This window comes from Taurulus bubalis (genome assembly GCF_910589615.1).
Source record: "Taurulus bubalis genome assembly, chromosome: 16".
Lineage (NCBI taxonomy): Eukaryota > Metazoa > Chordata > Actinopteri > Perciformes > Cottidae > Taurulus > Taurulus bubalis.
The window spans coordinates 10,069,460-10,090,170 of record NC_136604.1 but is presented as its reverse complement, the minus strand read 5'-3'; the positions used below and the strand labels follow the sequence as shown (position 1 = coordinate 10,090,170).

Below are 20,711 nucleotides of genomic sequence, written 5' to 3'. Positions count from 1 at the left end.
CACCAGCCAAGCAACACTGAGCAAAGAGGTATATTTTCATGAAATAAAAAGAAGCAAAAGCGAGGGGAAATATTGAATCTCAGTGGCCTCGGTTATGTGTATGGATTTACTCAATTGTCGATGTGAAATTTTAAGAGCTTCTCCCAAATGTGACAGTCCGCTTTAGGTGTTTCTGAAATAAATGACATTCAAGGCCTTTTAGCTTTTGTACACAAGCAACACACTGTGAGTAAAATCTACTGTGCAATACTTAGGAATTGCCAAAGGTACTATATAAACTGTTCTTTTTTTAAACAACCAAAATTAAAGGATTAAAAATAACGTGCGACGATTAATAATGAATGTGTATTTTGGTACAAGGACACATTAAGTCTTCTCAGAAAACCCCTTATACAGAATTAATTTGGACCTTAGACATTTCAGTATTGATTTTTGAGACATCTTTAACACAGGGAGAACCAAGACTTTACAGAGATTTTGTAAACAAACAAGGTTAAAAACCTGTATACTTCGCAAGAAAATTAGATAATAATTGTAGTAATAGTTCACAAACTAACCCATTAAAAACATCCAAAAATGTGTGATGAAAAACTACAAACATGAACTGATACACACATTTTCTACATGGGTGGAAACATCTTGTACATACACCATCGTCCACAAACTACATGTTGGGCAGTTCACAATCAGTTACTATTATTATTATTATTCTGAATATTATTTTCACCATGTGTTTCCTCTTTTTCGTGGCCTTGTGAGAGACCTCAGCTCGAGTCAGAACTAGATAAGATCCGGCGACGTGTAATCGACGAGCGGGTCGAATTTGTCTGAGTTTTGATGTGCAAATGTCTGCGGCTTCATATCACCAGTTATGAAAACAGAGACGTTATTCCAGCCGATCATTAAAACGTTGTCTGTGTCACAACGGTTACATTTGAAGGGGCAAAACAAATGGCCAGAGCACAAACTACATCTGATGACACGTCAACTTTAAAGAGCATGATTGTTGCTGGCAAACCTTGCGTCTCTACAATAACGACGACCACAATACGACTGACATACGTGGAAAGACGGTGATAGTGAGAGGAACTTCACGTTACACAGGATATTAAAATAAACCAACGTCCATGTCAGAAAGGAAAATCACCGTGTGTGGCTTCTGTGAACAGCACATAGTTGTAGTATCTTTTATTCTGATGTTTCTTTTTTCTTCTCGCTAAAAACTCTCTGCTGTAATCCGTCTTTCTCCTTCAGCCCCAACCCCTCCCCCCCGTGGTAAATATATAGCACAAAAATATAGGTGGTGAATGCTCCCGAATATATATGCAATAGATTTACAGATCAGAAGATTCTGCAGCAATAACAAAGAAAGAAGATAAGCACTCGCAGAGTGCAGAATTACAGTGGAACCGGGTCCACGATCGCAGGGCTACGACCCCGCTTGTCTTTCTTTGAGCCTGTCTGTCAACGTCTGTCTGTCTGTGTCCTGTCGATCGGCCTGTCTGTCCGTCTATAAACCTGCTAATCCGAGTTTAAACCTTAAATCTGTCTGTGGAGTAATGGACGGTGGTCTGCAACAGTCTTAAGACCCTGCATGTCTTGAACCTGTCTACCTCCTCGTCTGTCTCCCTGTTGGTCTCGACACCATCTGTCTCTCTGTCGACAGATTTTTGTTGGTGTGTGTACCCGTCATCTCCTCGGTCTGTCGTTCAGGTGGTGCTCCTGTAAAATGTGCTTTAGTGCCAGAGCTTTCTCTGTTTCTCAAAGTCCAGGTCTTTGTTAGTCCATCAGAGTCCTCTGTATCCATTCAGCGTCTTTCTCATCAGAATCCATTTAAATTCACAGGATTAGGATCATCTTTCCTCAAGGTCATATTGTGTCTGATCTGATTCATTATGGAGAGGGAAAGGTTGACCTCTCTCAGCGGTTGATTTCAGGATAGACACTGTCTGATTGGCTGTTATGATTCTAAGATCCTGTCTTTTCTCTTGATGACTCCTTTACTCTTCTTCCAGTTCAGTTCGGGGTTGTCTCCGTCTCCTCTGCTGCCTTCTCTTATCCACTGGATATGAATGAGCAGTTCATCCATTAGATGAGTCAGTCTCTTCTATTAGTGCTAGCTCCCCCTTACACTCCTTTTAGTTTTGCTTTGCTCTAATCCAAGTTCAGTTAGGACTATAGCTCCGACTCCAGGGCTGCCCTTACCCTTTGCTTCGGAGTTAGTCTCTTTTCAAAGCAACTTTTGCTACCGTCTGCTAGCATTAGCCGTTTTAGAGTCCGCTTTTAAAGAAAAAAGACAAGAGACTGGTAATACGAGCTTCTGGTTGCCAAGGAGACAGGAGGTTGTCCTGTTTGTTTGCTCGGGCGTTGCGTTCAGAGGCTCCTGTTCCCAACTAGTCGGCGTGGTTCACTGATGCTCTGCTGGTGACAGCGGCTTTCACTGTCAGATCTAAAAAACGGTTTCTTTGCTTCACAATGTCACATTTTCCCATCTGAGGCCATTTTGCTTCTGTGTTCCTCACAGTGAGGATTTGTTCAGTACAGATGAGGAGACAAGGCGGTACAAATGAAATCAAACCATTTTGTAGTGCAGTTTATCTCCGTGATGTATAACCCTGGCCAGAGCGCCGATGATGTGCTCTCGAGGACTAACGGTCACAGAGCTGAGAGCGGGTCCGTCTCTCCAAAGCTCTGTGTGCATTATAAAACTCAGCCTTGGGTTATGGTGACATATCATGATAACCGACGAGCAGGTCATGGCTTAATCATTACTATTGGTGTTAGAGAGCGGGATTGGGGTTAAATAAGAAGTCAAAGTAAAATGGCTATGTCTGGTTGAGAATCAAATTATAAACTCTCCATGACCAGCTGAGTCTCAGGGTTAGAGATGGATAATAGCGGTTTCGTTTTCCGTTGGGTCGCATCCATTTCTGTCTCTTGATGGCACATCTCACTGTGAGTCCACACTGGCTGTGTTGCAGCCGTCAAAGGTAGCACATTTGTTTTCAATTCCCTCTGTGGATACAAAATGCTGTAAAAGAAAGGAGCCAGCGCTGCCTTTTGGTTTCAAGTGGATGGCGTTCCCTCTTCTTGGGGAGCTTAGGATTCTGAACTGGGACTGAAGGTATTTTGTAATCAATGTATAGGCGACCGCCTTGCCGACGATGTTTCGGTCTGCACACGGCCTTCCCCTCCACAGCCTCACACCAATTGTGGTCCCATTGGATATCTAAGTCATTAAGGTCAAGAGAGGATAATCATTCCTCAGACCATGGTGCAGACAGTATTTAGATTTGGATCGAATCTAACAGCCTTCCCCTCCACAGCCTTGGCGTTGGTGTTGTACATGGGGTTCTCAAAGGCAGCCTGGCCGTTGTTGTTTTCATGGACTGAGCAGCCTGTGTACTGTGTTTTTGGTGTGGTTCTGTGGAAAAGCAAAACAACAGGAAAAAAAAGAATACACCATTAGTGTGATAAAATTGTTCTAATTGCCTACTAATATTAACATAACTGGGTAGCCAGTGGACGAGGGAATGCAGTCTTGGAAGAAAAAGCATAGTAAACCAGCTTTAAGAAGGATTAGACAGTGTGTTGGGCTTCTTAGGAAGCCTAGTGAGATTCCAATCAGCCCATCCAAAACTAATTCCCTTAGCAAGCTTTTCCTTAAGATATTAACAGCAGAACACACGTTATTTGCATCTGTTAACAATGCAAACACCAGTCAATTGTGCTTAAATCACATCTCTTAAAAATCCAATTTAACACCTCCTAAACAGAATTGTTTTGCAGTGCAGTTTGACTATCTCTCAGCACCTCAACAACCAAACCACTGAGGCAGCAACTGTTTTCATGAATCAGGTCGCTTCTGAAAATGTCAACAATGCCTTTCAACATTTTTTGTACGACAATAATGAAAAACGGAGGTGAAGTAACAGTGCCGCGACAAGAACATATACTTTTCTCCTACTGAAATTTAAAAGAAAAACACTGAAAGGAGATACCTTTGTTTGTAGAGATAGAAGCCAAAGCCAGTGAATATGAGAGCAAAGAAAGGCACCAGAATAGCGATAGCCACAGAGCTGCTGTTGGTACCAAGCTGAGGTGGTGGGGAGTTCTGACTCTCTGACATATTCAGACCTGTGACATACAAGAACATGCATTATTATTATCCACACAATTAGACTGGATGGCACGATAACACCAGGAGTGACTTCTTGAACATAATCAAAACAGTGATTCTGAAGTATTTTTGTCAGTGTTGTCTCATATATGGAATGAAATATTCCTCCAATAGCTGCACTTTATATTGTTAGTAGTTGTAGTAGTACGGTACAGTATGTATGACATCTGTGGCAGGGATGCTGGTAACTGTCAAAGCCTATGCGTGATTGGCATTTCTCAGCTGAAAGTGACATCTTGTCAACAGTGGATGCTGGAAGATTACTTTTTTTTTTACACTGGCAGGATGTCCATGGTCTGGAGAAGGGGTCAGCTCTCATTAAATATGCTGTTATCCCCAGTGTGTTTTGTTTTTGGGGCAGTCTGTTATGGCATCGCTGCAGATGAGTTACTGATAACTTAAAGTGAAGGACTGCGTTCAAGTCTATTTGATGGAGATGGAAGTTGTTTTAGGATGGAGGTTAATGGAGTTCAGTCCTTGTAAGATGACAGCTTTTGCGTTTGGTAAGAATGAGTCCACCGCAGGGCTGACTCAACGTGAGCAATAAGGTCACCGTTGCCAGCAAAGAGAAGCTCCCTCATCACTTCCTCCATTAGTGAGGTTCTTGCAAGGAGTTCATCAGATTTGTCCAATTATCATTTATACTCCAAATTGACTTTTGGGATGCTGTTACTTAACCTGAGAGAGAATTACCCAGTCTTTGCAGTCCAAACTGTCCGTAGTCTTTTCCCTGAATGAAACCCTGGAATACGTAACTAGAACCATCCGGCTCTGCTGATACCTGGAGAGACAAGAGGGGAAAACATGAGCAGTGAGAGGTCTCACTCGGACTAATTTGAGTGTGTCCATTAAATGTACAGCACTGCAGTAAAATGCCTGCACAAAAACATTTTAGTACACTAACTGTTTGTCTTGTACTTTTAATTAACAACAATATACAGCATTTCTTATGTCACAATTTGTTTTAACCCCTCTAAATTAACAGAATTCAATTAAATTGACTGCTACACTGAGACTTACAAATCCATCCATGGTCCACGAGTCATCTATGATTTTGGCTGGAGTGATGGCTGAATCTTTGAGCTGGTTTCCCTGGTTCGCGTAGTTCACCTGGTACATCAGCAGTGACAGCCTGGCCTCGGAAGCCTTATACACTCCTACAGAGGACAGCATAAACAACTGGTTTACAATACAACAGCGTGAAAAGCGAAATGTCTGGGTTATTCCCGATTGTTAGATCTCTCAGCAATTGGTTCTTCTTCCACTAAAGCGTCGGCAAGATGTATACATCATGTCCAATTAGAAATAGTTAAGACAAAAATAAAACAAAGAATCTGGATGGTGCTGTGAAAACAAATAATTACTATTATACAATTATTATAATAATAGAAAAAAGAAAGGGATAAAACTGTGACAGCCTAATTTTGACAGCATGTTGAGACAAAAAATTGTGTTGAGTCAAGAAATTGTTCAAACATGTATTGTAATTTTGGCTTTGGGTGTAGCCCGGCTAGCTGTTTTCCCCTGCTTCTCATCTTCATGGTCAGTTGAGTTGATCTAAGATTGATTTTGTCTTCTCATTTTTCTCTCCCAAAAGAAAGCAAATATATGTAATCCTTTACATTGCTTATAAAGTAAACTTGACATCTGAGGTAAACTTGACATCTGAGGAAAAGCATTCAAGGTTGATGCAACTGGGCCCTGGCCTTGTGGTCACTGTGAGCACAGCTTTAGCTGTTATTGATCGGTAGTGAAGCTGCTCCTTTAAGCCAGAGGATGCATGTTAAGAGTCTGGTACTGTAGCCGTTTAGTTTTGAGCTGTGCTCTCCGCTAACTCCAGGAACCAATTCTAGCTTCAACAGGATTTGTGTTTTAATAGGGTCTTAACCCCCTGCTGACACTGTTGTAGGACCCTGGGAGGCTTGTGTGAGTTCGGGGGGAGAGATACAGTAGCCACAATAAAAAGCAGCTTGTTAGTTCTAGGAAAGTAGTGAAATCCAGACCTTGTAAGAAAGGATTCAAAGAGTAAATGTGTTAACGATAGGAGCTACGCATTCTACACAATAGCTATGTGTTTTATTCATCTCCTATGGATACTTTATGATGTACTGAAGCATAGTCATGACACACAGTATGACTATGACATGTTCTGTCATGTCCCATATGCTGTACCGGAGGGGATAGTTAATTATCCATATTTAAACATGCCTGATAGGAGCAGTTCCATGTTGCCGTTGCTAAGGGAGACGTTGACTCTCCCTGTTGTGGAGTTGAAGCTGGTGATGCTCAGCGTCATCGGCTGCTTCCTCCCACGGTAATTATAGGAACCTTTCCATATGTAGTTCGGGGCAAAGACATCATCTGGAACTATAGAACGGAATAGAAAAGAACAGAGGAGAAGAGGCAGGACAGATCAGAATACAATAGAATAGAACAGATTACAACAGAGCAAATGAGAATATAATAGAACAGATTTGATTCGAATTTATGAGAGTAGAATAGAATGAATTAGAGAAGAATACAATGGATTATAGTAGAATAGAATGGAATAAATTAGAATAGAATGGAATAGATTAGAGTAGAGTAGAATATAATAGAATGGAATAGAGTAGAATGGAATAGAATAGAGTAGAATAGTATGGATTAGAGTAGAATATAATGGATTAGTGTAGAATAGAATGGATTACAGTAGAATAGAATAGAATGGAATAGAGTAGAATAGAATGGATTAGGGCAGAATAGAAAAGAGTGGAATAGAACAGAACAGACTAGGACATTACAGAACGAAAGAAAGAAGAAAAGAAAGAATTTAAACGTATTAACATAAAACAGAAGGGAAAATAATAGAACAGAAGCAAATTCAAACACATTAAACAGATTAGAATAGAAAATTAAAAACAGGATAGACCAGAACAAAATTGAATAAAACAGATTAGAAAATCACAGTCATGACAGTCTTATGTCAAAAGGAAAGATGTTGACTGATCAACAGTCACAAGTCTTTCGTACACATGATGACAACATGCATGAGCACAGTATGAATAAACAAAGGAGAAGCAACTGCCTCACCGCTTGTTTTTTGTTGTTTGACATGATTTAGTTTCGGAGGGCTTCGGGCTATAATACATTTGATCTGTATAGCGCTTTAAAGGTACTCAAAGGCATTTTGAACAGAAACAATATAAGCAATAACAATGTAAACAAGAGATTACAAAACAGTAAGAAACAAAACAAAAACAAACATACATACATCAGTGAGATCTTACATGTTATGTAGTTTAGTGAAATCAAATACACATGTTGCAGAAAAATACACATTTGTATATTGTATATGTTCCTCATTCATATTACATACAGTAAATATGTAAATACATGTACGGTTGCACCCTATGTTCATGTTTGTTAGATACAATAATTAATACCTGGCTGTAGGCAGAGTATTTTATGTGATTCAAAGGCTGCTCCCTGTTTTGATAATTACAGGAACTTGTGCATACCGTATCTATGGGAACTCTTTCATGTGCAGTGAGAAGCAAAGAGTTATTTAATTACAACAGAATAGGAGCGATAACAATGGAGCCGATCAGGAAAATAGAGAACTGAATGAAAAGGCAGCACAGAGAGAAGGTGATAATCACCGTAGTTTATTCACCTTTCTTTGTGTGGTGAGGACAAATAAATTATTCAGAACTATGATGGAAAGTGCAATAAAATCGACAAAAACACGAGAAGAACACGGTGGAACAGAGCGGAGCGGAGCGGAGCAGAATTTATTAAACTACAGTAGACAAGACCAAACTAAACCTTACCAAAATAGAATATATAAATAGAGTCTAGACTAGACACAGAATGACGGCACTGACCGTTTAGCTTGGGGCTGGGAGTTCCTGTTGCCGGTTTCACTGGTTTCTTCTTCTCTCCAGCTACACACAAGAGAGACAGAGGGTGAAATATGATGTCTCATTAAAACACACGAGCGGAGCTGTGGGGACAAAGTATGACAAGGAATTAAAAGCTTCTGGTTTGCCTCTTGTTTAGTTTACAGGTCCATCAGCTGAAGCACTAGGTCTATGCAGGGGAGATTGCACGTGGCATTACCAATACAGAATGCAGGGTTGGTCACTTTTAGTCACACATGCGCATGATGAGCGAAAACTGTGTTGAAAAGGGTCATCCAAAATAAACCTCTTTAATGGGCTATTTGTAGACAATGCAAATAGAGTTCGTGACCAATAATTGTCGCACATATTGGATCCTTTTAAAAGTGGCCTAAAGACACTTTGGGTTTTGACCATTCAGAGAAGCTTCTGAAATCACTTTAAGATGCAGCCATTGTTGCCAACAAGTAAAGGCAAGCAAAGGGAGAGGGTATTTGTCCTAGAATCTCAAATTGGATCAGAGAGTGCTCCAATTTTAAAGGCTACCTCGGGGCAAAAGGGCGACGGCCTTCGTCGAACAATTTCAAAGTTGAATCTTGCAGATTTTGCTCGCTCCAAGGTGGGTGGTAAAATTTCTTGATGAATAAGACAAAAAGCTCAAGCATTTCTAATGTGCAAACCAGATACACAAATTGGCACATGCACCTCTCGCTATTTGCAATAGTGTTGATGAAAGTTTCTGTGATCCAACAGAAGAGCTACCAAATGGACCTTGTGCTGAGATTGTTTTTTGTCGGCAACAATTTTCAAGATGACGGAGGCACCTTCAATCTCCACTTTCAAGCCAAAGTGGGCGAGAAGTCCTTAAGGTGCTCAGAATGGTGGAAATTGAAACATCTACAATTCCATTTGTAGCTGGGCAAACTCCATCTGCTGATTGTGTGACACGATTGAAAGCTCCAGAACAGCTACTAAAAAGACATTATAGTGAGATTGTTTTGGCAAGTATTGATGAGGTTTAAGTACTCCCTAATGCTGAGTATTCTCTGTGAGGTTTTATACACTCAGACAAAAGGTCAATCAGTCACAATCCAATCTTTTCAAGCCAAATTCCTTGCATGTCTAAACGTACTTGGCAATAAACCAATTTGGATTTAGCTGACATCCACATTACAAGACGCCACTGCTAGACTGGTATAAAACAAAAACACAATACAAATCAACAAAGACCTGGTCATTTCGCCAAGACCAACATACAGATCATGTATATGTTTAAAGATAAAACCCTAGTTCCAGAATAAGCTTTTATTTTACTGAGGCTGGGATTTTATGTCTGGAAACATGATACTGTGCACACATTTAGGTCATTTAATGATCACATAGACTACCCCAATAGGTATATGTTTGGCAGGTCCCAGTTTAAACTCAACACATTCAGTCTGTCATTGTTGGCTCAAGAGATGTGAGGAATTCATGTCCTCACCTGGAAGGACCTGCTCAGGCAGATCTAATGAAGGATGAAACACCATGGGATATTGTTTTATCTTTTTTTGCTGCCAGACCAGCAACTAGCACACCATCTCTACACCAGATGGCCAGTTTATCCCAATATGACTGCTGACAACGTGTCTTTGAGAAAGACACACTCAACATTCCTACCTGTTCACTCTTTCCGGACACAATCGTCCATCAAATGCACAAGAAGCTTTTTTTTACCTCGACATATAGGCATCTTTCCTGTCCAAGTGCCGTCACTCTTGCAGACTCTGTGTTCGGAACCGCCCGCCAGGAAGAAGCCATGCTGACAGCTGTACACCAACGTGTAGCCAAAACCAGGCAGATCCATCCCCACCACGTCCACATGGAGCGGGCTCTCTGGCTGCTTACAGGCATGGGCTGGAGGGTGGAGAAGAAGAGTGTGCAGGTCAGTCAGAGTCCAACGGGCAGAAGATGGATGGGCGGGAGGTTAACAAGATGATAGGATGTATGTTCCCTACGTATGCACTCAGGTTGTGCTCCGCTCCACGTCAGATCAGGCTGGCAGGTTCTAGAGGAAGAGCCCTGAATCAAGTGACCCGGCTCACACTGGAATGACACCACGTTTCCCACCTGTAGAGAAGACGAGATGGAAACACACACACACACACACACACACACACACACACACACACACACACACACACACACACACACACACACACACACACACACACACACAAATATAACCAGAGTTTACATTTTCAAGTAAGGAATGCTTCACAGATGCCATTTAGGACATTCATTAAAACTGTTGTACATGTTTTGCTCTTACAAACAATAAAATGTTCATTCAGAATTACATTATGTCTTGTTTATTTATTTAGAGCATTTGATGCCACTCACCAAATTCATAAAATACCGTCAGACATCTAGATTATGACAATGCAACTGCAAATGCACGTAACTGCACACTAAAACTTTTTAAATAGAAATAGTGGATAAAATCAGCAGTACTTGTTCTGCCCATAAATATATTCCAAGTTAGGCCCAAGCTAATGTGAGACTTCAGCAGGTTTAAGTATCTGTAGTTTAACTTTATTGAAGAAAGTGTACTTTCTTGATTCTTGTTCTTCTGAGATTGTTCTCACGGTTGAATTACACTTTTTGTAAGTCGCTTTGGATAAAAGCGTCAGCTAAATGAAATGTAATGTAATGAGTCAAATCAAATGGTTATCTTCCAACATGACATCACTTTGGTGACATTGCCTCTTTGTTTCCAGTGTTTCCTAATGAGCTGCAGTGGATGGGGTACTTCCTGGCAGTTGAATGTGGGTTCTTAAGCCAGCATCCGACTCCCTGACGAAGATGTCCACTTGAGAGCTGAAGCTTTGGCTCAATGGTAGAATGCATTTTTGCACAAAACAAGAACTTTGAATGTTCCCCCTCCCATCTTTTACAGTGAAGTAAACAAAGGAAGAGAAAGGAGGAGCAGTTATAGCTCTTTTAGTATAAACACTTAATATTGTATTTTCCTGATGGCCTCGTTACATCTTTAACATGTCTGGTTCTATAAGGCCATCCTATGAATTATCCTATTTGATTCATCTGCAAAATAAATTCCCCATTAACGAGTTCAACTTGGACAATTTAACATGTCAAACTTTGTTAAATGTCTAGTCTTGTCTGACCAACAGTTTTCAAAGTATTTTTCATTGTCTGTCTCACTCCTTCTTTCCCTTCTCTTTTGGTAATTAGATAGATTGTTATGCTCCATTTCACCTATTACAGCTCCTGTAAGAGTTAGTGAGTTCACTACTTGTGCAGGAAGCTCGGTAGAGTTATTTCAGACGGATATTTTACCTTGAACCCGTAGGTCCGGTTTAAGGAGCCGTAGCGTGGCGTTCCCGGGTTATCACAGCTGGTCTTGGTCGGTTCTGGAACAAACAGCACAGGTGTGGAAGTTATTGCACACAAACTCTAAAAGAAAGATACATTAGCAGTAGCATTGTATGTCCTCTATCAACTGTCCTCGCCTCTCCTCTGTTGTCATGGTAACAGCAGGGAATAGCTTGCAACAGGACAGCAGGGGGCAGTAGTGCTGTATCAGAAAACGAAGCAGGGCCGGCTTCGAGAGTATGTGTGTGCGTGCGTGTGTAGGTGTGTCGTTGTGTGTGTGTGTGTGTGGTATAGGAAGATCAGCATGTAGAGCACATCCTGACGCAGAGCTCTATTCAATACAGCTTCCGAACCCCCTCTCCCTTACTCTCTCTTCTTGTACCTCTCTAACTGCCCCCCCCCCCACCCCCACTGCTGTCTCCCACTTCCTCTCTTTCTCTAACTGCTCTCTTCTCTTTCTCCATGTCACCATATTTCTCTCTGCCCACACGCCCGCCTCCCCCTTCGTCTGCCTTATTTAAAGAGCAGGCTGCTTCGGCTCAAAACTCATTCTGCTTCGGTCACATAGTTAAACACATCACACGCCAACATACAGCTGCGATTCCCACACCAATAAATCACCAACATTATGTTCTCACTTCACTTCCATCATAGAAAAAAACTAAACACGGAGATGTTTGTGTGCATGTTGGTTTCAAAGCCTTAAGAAACGTCACAATATAAAACAGAACGATTCCAACTTCTACGACTTTTCAGTAGTTATAGATTACGTTTTTTGCATTGGTGAAGCATCAGTTCAGAGGGAGCCTTCGTCTTTTAGATTGTCTATTTCACAAGGAACATCCGGCTTTATAGCAGCTGTAAAGTTCTGTAAGCGTGCCTTATCGAGTGCTATGAAGGAACAAAGAGTCAAGCGTCTACAAAAGCTCTCATTTATTGCAATTCATCACCATACTTGATGTTTAAGCACCTGCTCTGAATCCGACATGTGAAGTGGTGCTCTAAACATCACGCGCTGGTGAGCTGACCCAGTGGGACCGTTTGTAGTGTGTGCTGAATATCCCTCCTCATTTTCTTCTCAATCCCCGGATAGCAGCAGCTCGTTTGAAGTCGGATGCCTAGCCCCATTTCTGGAAATCTTTTTACTAAATACTGGAAGTTACAGCGTGCACTTACGTCTCACATTTTCTCTGTACGTTCTTAAATGGGTTCCCATTGAAGATCCCCAACATTTTAAACCGGAATGTTGAACCGTTTTAGAACTTGCACTACTGTATATAACTTCATTGTAATGTTATTTCCCAAGTGTAGTGGTTCTTTGATGAATGATCAGCTGTAAACCTTGATTTGAGATGTAGATTTAAGTTATATGATGATATAAAATATATTTTGCATAAAACATATTGTATCTATCTAGTGGTTATGCCAACGTCGTGGACAGTTCTACAGGTCGTCGGCTTTAGTTGAAGCGAACACTAAAGTCACAAAAGCTTTAATATTCACCGACACTGTGTTTAAGACGGAATCATTTCTGCATGTAAAAAGCAGGACGTCAAAGGTTTTGACTCTATCTAACAGTGACAGAAACAGCTGTTTCATCAGGAAGAGGTGCCAATTTTGAAATGGTACTTTAAAAACATCAGTGGAATTATTTAAGGCTTCTCCTCCGAAGACTCCCTTTTCATTTACAAGATTGTCTCCGATGAGCCTCCAGCCACTATTCATTATTATTCCAATAAGTCTGTGTAACTTTAACTTTGACAGTACAGCAGCTGCTCGGCAAAGCAAACCCATGAGAAAATTAAAATGTGGCCGTCAACGATGGGTCACTAATTGCCACGATCATGAGGCAGGGGAACATCAGACGCCAGTCAAGGCTCCCCGCTGAGCCACAAACCAGTCATAATAAACTGGCAGGCGAGCATAAACTACATCATTTGTTTCACAGGTTACAAACCCACACAAAATAGTAAAAACAAGCCAAAACAATATTAATCAAAAGGAAACAGCAATGGGAAAATATTAAAGACAAGTCTGTTATACTCGGCTTTGATATTGTACTTATTTTACCTCCTGAGAAATATCATTCAAAGGTCTGGGGGCTTTCTTGGATTTACCATCACTGCCTTTTAATTTCAACCCAGAGTTTGAAGTGGGTAAGACACCCCCTGCCTCAGGACATCATTATCATTTATAAATGATTGATTATATAGTCAGGAAGTATTGCAAAGTAATCGGTACAATCTTAAATCTATTTTTGTTAAAGGTTAAAAATCCTTGTATCGAATTTTGAAGTTGACTCTTCCTAACTTGTGAATTCATTCAGAAATACAGTGCCAAAGTTTTGACATTCATAAGTTGGAGTTAGGCCCATCAGTCTGGGTTTCCGTAACGACTGAAATGCATCATCAAGTATCAGAAACGGTCAAGTTCCAAAAACTGGCCTTCAACGTCTGGCCAGATACCTGCTCGTTTATTTTTCTCTCATAAGATCAATATGTTGCCAATTATGAGCGATTTCATCAAAAACACTTTTTGTTGGAAAAACATGTTGTACGGTATCACACAAAGAATAGTGAGTGAGATACACAGTTATCCCAAGACCCAAATCATTCTCAACATACATAGAAAAATATGGAAAATATGGAGAAACTAAAACTGATTTCTTATGTTGGCCAACATAGAAACAAGTGCACATAATTATAATACAACTAATAGTATAATATAAGATAGCATATATATATCTGGATGACGCATTTCATTTGTTTAATGACTTCCCTGTTTTGTCTGGTCCTCACATGAACCCAAAGTTGTCAACATACCGATACAGCGAGGATGCGTGCCACTCCAGGTACCGTCATTCTCGCAAAGCCTGGTTGCTGTGCCGACCAGAAGGAGCGGAGTAGCACAGCTGAAGGAGACTTCTGATTGGAAGATGAAACTTCGTCCCTCTTTGAAACCACCGGCTGGAGTACCTGGGTCACCACAAAACTTGGCTGCACACACACACACACACACACACACACACACACACACACACACAATCCCATTTCAGTATGTGGCATTTACATACTTTTTAGGCAGCTCAAGGACAAATGTAGATTTTGCTTTCAGATGTAACTGATTCTCAATAAAGAATAATAACAGGCAAGGTGTGTGCTGATATACGTGTGTGTGTGTGTGTGTGTTCATACGTAAGCACTGCGGTAGCATGCCGCTCCAGGTGCCATTGGCCACACAGGTCAGGACAGCTGGGAATGAGAGCTCATATCCAGGGGAGCAACTGTAGCTCACGCTGCTGCCCCATTCAAAGTCACTGCCCTGCAGTACCCCATTACTGATGGCAGGGGGAGGTGGGCAGGTCACAGCTATGAGGGCGAGCGAGAGAGAGAGAGAGAGAGAGAGAGAGAGAAAGACAGAGAGAGAGAGAGAGAGAGAGAGAGAGAGAGAGAGAGAGAGAGAGAGAGAGAGATCCAGTTTTAAGCAGTTGCAGGTGTAAAATCAGTGCCACTGTAGAGCCTGTAATGAATGTTAGCTATTGAATAGAAAATTTGCACCGGATAGCCACCGGAATACGGTTTCAACTAATCGATTACAGGTTGTTACAGGTGATATTATCTGGATTCTTGATTTTCCTTTACAGAGGCACTGACTGCAAGGAGAGCATAATCCGCTCATGTCAGTCTCTATATGATGTTAAACAATCATTTATGAATATATCTGTTGGATATCTCTTGGACTACTTTTTTTGGACATTTTATTTACCAGTAACACCCTTTGGTCAGAGTAGGAGTGGTTTTGCAACACACTGCACAGAAAAATGATATGAAAAGTTAAAGATGGCCAAGAGTAGTTTCAGGATCATAAACAGTTTACCTGTACACATTGGCATATTCCCACTCCAGGTCGCATTGTGGGTGCACGTCCTCACAGGGGATCCGTCCTCCTCCATTCGGTACCCTGGTTGGCACTGGAAGGAAACGTTCTGACCGATCGTAAAGTCTTCCCCGTAGCGAAGCCCGTTGGCCGGGACACCTGGATCCCCGCAGTTTATCACTATGTAAACGGACAAGTGGAGTTGGAGAGTGAGAGATGGGATGAAGATCAAGATCACTTTTCAGTTCAGTTCATGGCGCGACATAATTTGCATATTACTTCTGCATGCACGCTCTTTTATATGTGATTCAAATACAAGGAGAGATACAGAGGCAGAGGAAAAAAGAGGGTGGTAGTGAAAGAGGATAGATACTGAATGCAGACAAAGGGAGAAGTTGATGATCATTTGGTTCACAGTGTTTTTTTAACTGTGCAGACATGACAATACATCAGAAAGGCAGAAACAGTTAGCTACTGTGAGAGGATTTCATCCCAGTTGAACCAAAATTGGTTTTATCCAAGAGATGACTTCACGAGAACTGCATAATTATCTGTACAAACTTTACTTAACTTCACATCTGCTTCTTTGTGTAGTTGGGGAGATCAGATTGCAAAACAAATCTGGGAGATCATGCAATCCATATGATCTCCTCGAATTTAGTTATGGGCTCCACTTGTTAAAATGAAACAACAAAGATATTAAAAATGGCTGAGGTTGTCCTGGGACTCTTTTAAGGAACATTAGGATTCCCTAGACTGCACTTATACAGCACTGTCCTTCATAGTCTAATAGGCACTTTAAATGCTTTTAAACCCACCCCAGACACTGTCATGGCTGTTAATGTATTGTAATCTACTGTAAAAGCTATCTCCGTTAAGTCAGGGGATTCTTAAAAAACGTTGTTCTTTCCAGGACCTTGTATTGAAGAGATGTGGTTACTCAGCATTTCTGTTTTTCGGTTCCTTACTGTTGGATATTTTATTGCTTATTTCTTTGCGTAGTGCATTAAATTCAAGGATACCACTGAATATTAGACCTTGAGACACACTATGCTTAATAAGATATTTTGTTGTGCACATTTTTTGTGTTATGTGCTACTTTACATGCAGATTTTGTAATCTGTGTAACATGCAGCACTGATTAACACTTGTTCAACCATGGCTTGAGTCACATTTCATATGGGAACAGAATGTTGTATTTTATAGTTATTTACATAGATCAAAAAGCAAATTAGCTTAAGTAAACAACGATCAAGGTTATTCATGACACTCTATAAAGTCTGTATAGCAGGAGCTGAAAGATTTGAGGCTGATTTCATTACTCAGAACCTATACTGTCGCAAAATAATTTAAAACCAGGAATCAAATAGGGTCGCAAAAGGAAACCTTATAATTACACATCAGGACTTTGCCGATATTTATGGTTTGCAGACTTAACGTTATTTGCTAGGCAATGATTTAACACCCTGATAATAAATAGTAAGTAATACATGAAGCTGACAGTCTGCTCTTTTGGCTGCAAGTCACCTGACGTGCGAGTTGTTTCAAAATAATAAGCTTGAACTAAAAAGGTTTTGCACAGACCTGCGTTTACCTTTTGATCACCAGATATTAGTAAACTATATACAAACTCATTTGCTAGTCGATCAGCCGTCCCTCAATATTCAACAGGTAACTTACTGCTACAGTTTGGCTGTACTCCTGACCACGTCCCGTTGGCCTGACACAGCCTGGTGGTGGCGCCGGTGAGCAGGTAGCCCTCCATGCAGGAGTAGATAACGGAGTGAGAAAACGTTGTTCCGTCCAAACGAAATACTCTGCCATTACTGGGAGTGCCAGGGTTACCGCACTGGACAGCTGGGGAGAAACGAGAGACTGAGTGAAAAAAAAGCCTTATGCATCTCAATGAGTTGCAGCTCTATGTATGACTGATCATTGAGAGAGAGTGTGTACATGGGTAGAGTTCTGTACACTGGATCAGTGTCAAGCTGCTTGATTATAATTGATTGAGATTAAGTAAAATGATCTTCCTACGTTTACAGAAGGGCTGCGTGCCAGACCACGTCCCATTAGGGAAGCACATCCTCTCTGAGGAACCAATCAGATCATAGCCCTCTGAGCAGCTGAAGTGAACGTTGGAACGGATCCTGAAATCTGTTTGTTCCCTCGAACCCTGGGAGGGAATGCCAGGATCGCCGCAGGAACCAGCTGTGTCGCCTACAAAGAGAAACACAAGGAGACGGAGTTAGGTCCCCGGCTTCAAAACTATAATCGGATATAATGCGTTTCAAACCTTCGATTACTTTTAGTTCATCAGATTAAAAAGAGAGAAGGGAGAGCGAGAAGAAAGTCATTATTGAAACAAGAATTGTTATCATGCATCAACAACATTGTAAAGTGAACTCAGCAGTGTGAGGAGAACATTTGCTTCCAGTTTTAATATATCACATTCTCAGGGTTCTCAGCATGACATGGCTGCTTACAAATTGAAGTGGAGTGCACACATATGTTGGTGACAAGGGGGCGTATGTTTGCCTTAAGAGCATTTGTGTGTGTGTGTGTGTGTGTGTGTGTGTGTGTGTGTGTGTGTGTGTGTGTGTGTGTGTGTGTGTGCTGATGGGTTCAAGTTTGTGTGTGTGTGTGTGTGTGCATGTGAGTGTGTGTGTGTGATTCTGACTCTGCCCTTGCAAGAGCTGCCTTGTCAGCAAATTCTGCCTGACAGACAGAGCACTCTCCTAGGAACAACCACACACTTTCACACACAAACGCACACATTGTCACCCACATGTACAAGCCAAACATTTCTGGTCACTATTGCCTAGCGGTCCCAAATTTTCATCAGTTTATGTGTCAAATCTGGAATAATTAGTTAGTTTTTGACAGCTCCTAGAAAACAGAATGCATATTTTACCACATTTGATGTGATTTGAAATGTACTCACACAATACACATCCATTATTAACCAATGTGTGCAACAAAAAACATTAACCATAAGAATTTCCCTAAATGTGTCTGCAATGTGTTTTGTGATTTTCCCTTATACTTTTGACAAATAAGCCAATTTCACATTTGCTCGGTTTGTACTATACTGCAAATATCTAGAGGCGTGCTGCTATAATGCGCTTATACATGCTACACACACAACACATGATGACATAACATCGATTGTAATGCCTCAGGATTTCTAAACAAATATGCCTTCACTGCACCGTTTCATGATCATTTGTCTTTAAAAGCTTGGATGTGTGAAGAAATGGTGAATGCATTTTTCGTCTGATTACTGGGAACAGATCAAAAACCAGTAAGGGCACAAACTCACATACTATAAATCTTCAGAAACAATATCAATATCACTCATGCAACTCCCATTGGACACAAACATACACAGCTCCATGTAGCCTCTGGTGTATCTGGTCACAACAGGGAGAACAACCAATCTACCTGATGTCACTGGTGCAAGTGTGTGTGCGTGTTTGTGTGCTTGAATGCGCGTGGGTGTCTGCACGTGCAAGTTTCTATTGCATAGCTTTGTGAAAACTAATCTCTGTCGTTTTCCTCAGGTGACTTTGGAACACCCACTAATCGGTCACACACGCATGCATCTGTGCACACACACGCACATGCACACACACAGATATCTATCTGATAGAAAGATTTTGGCTTTGGTAAATACACGGGCTACTAAGCTGAAGCTCCTTTGCTCGGTTTGCAGACGTTCTCATAAAGGATATAACGTTCTCAGTCATCAGATTCAGGGTGAGGACAAATAACACCTGTTTAAAAATTATTTTGTTTCTTATAAAACTTGTTTTTTCAAGTCACACTTTGCCAGCAGTAACCAAAAATGTGATGTTTTTTTTTGGGGGGTGGGGGGTAAATACACTTATTCACTTATAATATGAACCTAATTTGTGGCGAGTCAAGTCTCAAATAGATCTCATAGCATTCTAGTAATCTGAGTCGCCAAGTCTGGCAAACAGTTCCCAATTAGAGATGGGAAAATAAAGTGTTTCATCGAGAGAGAAAAAAAAACACTCACAGTAAGTTGATGTTGGTGAATGGATACTTGTGAATATTCTCACATGAATGAAATTGAAAAAGCTGTCTAGCTCGCTATCGTGGCAGAAAAGTGAAAGAAATTACAGGAATTATCATATAAGAAAGAACAGATTCACAATGTGTTTTAAATATATTCTTAATTTATGCAGGGGAACCTTATAATTTATAATTGACTTGTCTAAGATTGTTATTTTTCTTTTTCAGTATAAAAAAGACGTGTACACCAACAAAATAGTTTCTTAACAAAATGTAAGATTAAGTGATTCCAGTATATTTAGAGCCTTTTGAAGTGTTTTCTGCATGTTTGGATGATCATTCAGATAATATCGGGAATCACAATTATTTTGCTCAGTATAATCGTGACATCTTTTTCGTATTGTCACATTCCTATTACCAAAAATGTAAACATGAGAAGAATTATATTTGAGGCTTCAGGTCTAGACAAAGTAACCCCTGTACCTTGTAGTTTATTAATTATCCCCCCTGAAATAACATAACCAACAATACATCAAGAGTCATGGGGCAGAACTGCAGACGTAGCACTTCGACCACGGGCTGAACTCTTATCTCTGCAGGGCTCGGCTACACACATGCCAGGTAAAAACCATGAATCACGGCTCCGTACACTATTACCCTCCCTCACCCCGCTACTCCCCCAGGCAATTTCTGTAAATAACAATGAATTCTTAGTCAACGCGTCTGGAATGTGTTTTCAGACGCGTAAACAAACCGTTGAACGTATATGGTTCTCAGTGTGCCCCCCCAGCGGGCACACTGAGAACCATATACGTTCAACGGTTTGTTTATACAAGATGGAAGGTGAGGAGGCTTTCTGTCTGGAGAGAAAATCTAGCTCAATAAGTGGGGAGATATGCATATACAGCACATCCAGCAGGGAGAAAATCAGCTTTTGTAAAGCAGGGTACAGGATAATGACAGTGGTGTATCTATGGTCCACATGTACATCACTGCTTCCACTGACAATGGCCCAGAATTAGACAATGTTGACAGCATTGACAGCATGGCACACCGTAGTACACTGTAATCGCACCATCTGTACCCTGCTAGCTTCTACATAAGTGTAGCGGTGGGACACTAAGATAGCGATGCTACTGCATGAGCACTTGCTAATGTTTAGCCAACAAACCAAAGAAGGTAACCAAAAGTGTGATGCACTTTGCTTCCCCCTCTCTGTATGCAGCGGGGAGGAGGGCCCGGGTCTCCCCTTGTAAGCACACAGACCTCTCTCTCTCTCTCTCTCTCTCTCTCTCAGCTCATGCACACAGATTATACATGAAGCGCTAATTAAGTGGAACTTTTTCGTAATCTATCGGTTTGTGAAG

The 20,711-nt window shown here is 41.0% G+C and overlaps 1 protein-coding gene across 1 annotated transcript in view; it reads right to left on the bottom strand.

The window, feature by feature from the left end:
• Window positions 1–3,264: 3,264 nt before the first annotated feature.
• The window catches only part of csmd3b (CUB and Sushi multiple domains 3b), a gene marked incomplete at both ends in the record, with an annotated part of 320,436 nt that continues 302,989 nt past the window's right edge, over window positions 3,265–20,711 (bottom strand). The window contains 14 exons of the mRNA XM_079231867.1: window positions 3,265–3,424; window positions 4,002–4,137; window positions 4,874–4,961; window positions 5,201–5,337; window positions 6,389–6,547; window positions 8,044–8,103; window positions 9,775–9,954; window positions 10,056–10,167; window positions 11,398–11,471; window positions 14,256–14,429; window positions 14,628–14,801; window positions 15,310–15,489; window positions 16,990–17,166; window positions 17,344–17,526. Coding sequence (XP_079087993.1) covers window positions 3,265–3,424; window positions 4,002–4,137; window positions 4,874–4,961; window positions 5,201–5,337; window positions 6,389–6,547; window positions 8,044–8,103; window positions 9,775–9,954; window positions 10,056–10,167; window positions 11,398–11,471; window positions 14,256–14,429; window positions 14,628–14,801; window positions 15,310–15,489; window positions 16,990–17,166; window positions 17,344–17,526 — 1,994 coding nt within the window. The remainder of the gene's footprint in view (window positions 3,425–4,001; window positions 4,138–4,873; window positions 4,962–5,200; window positions 5,338–6,388; window positions 6,548–8,043; window positions 8,104–9,774; window positions 9,955–10,055; window positions 10,168–11,397; window positions 11,472–14,255; window positions 14,430–14,627; window positions 14,802–15,309; window positions 15,490–16,989; window positions 17,167–17,343; window positions 17,527–20,711) is intronic.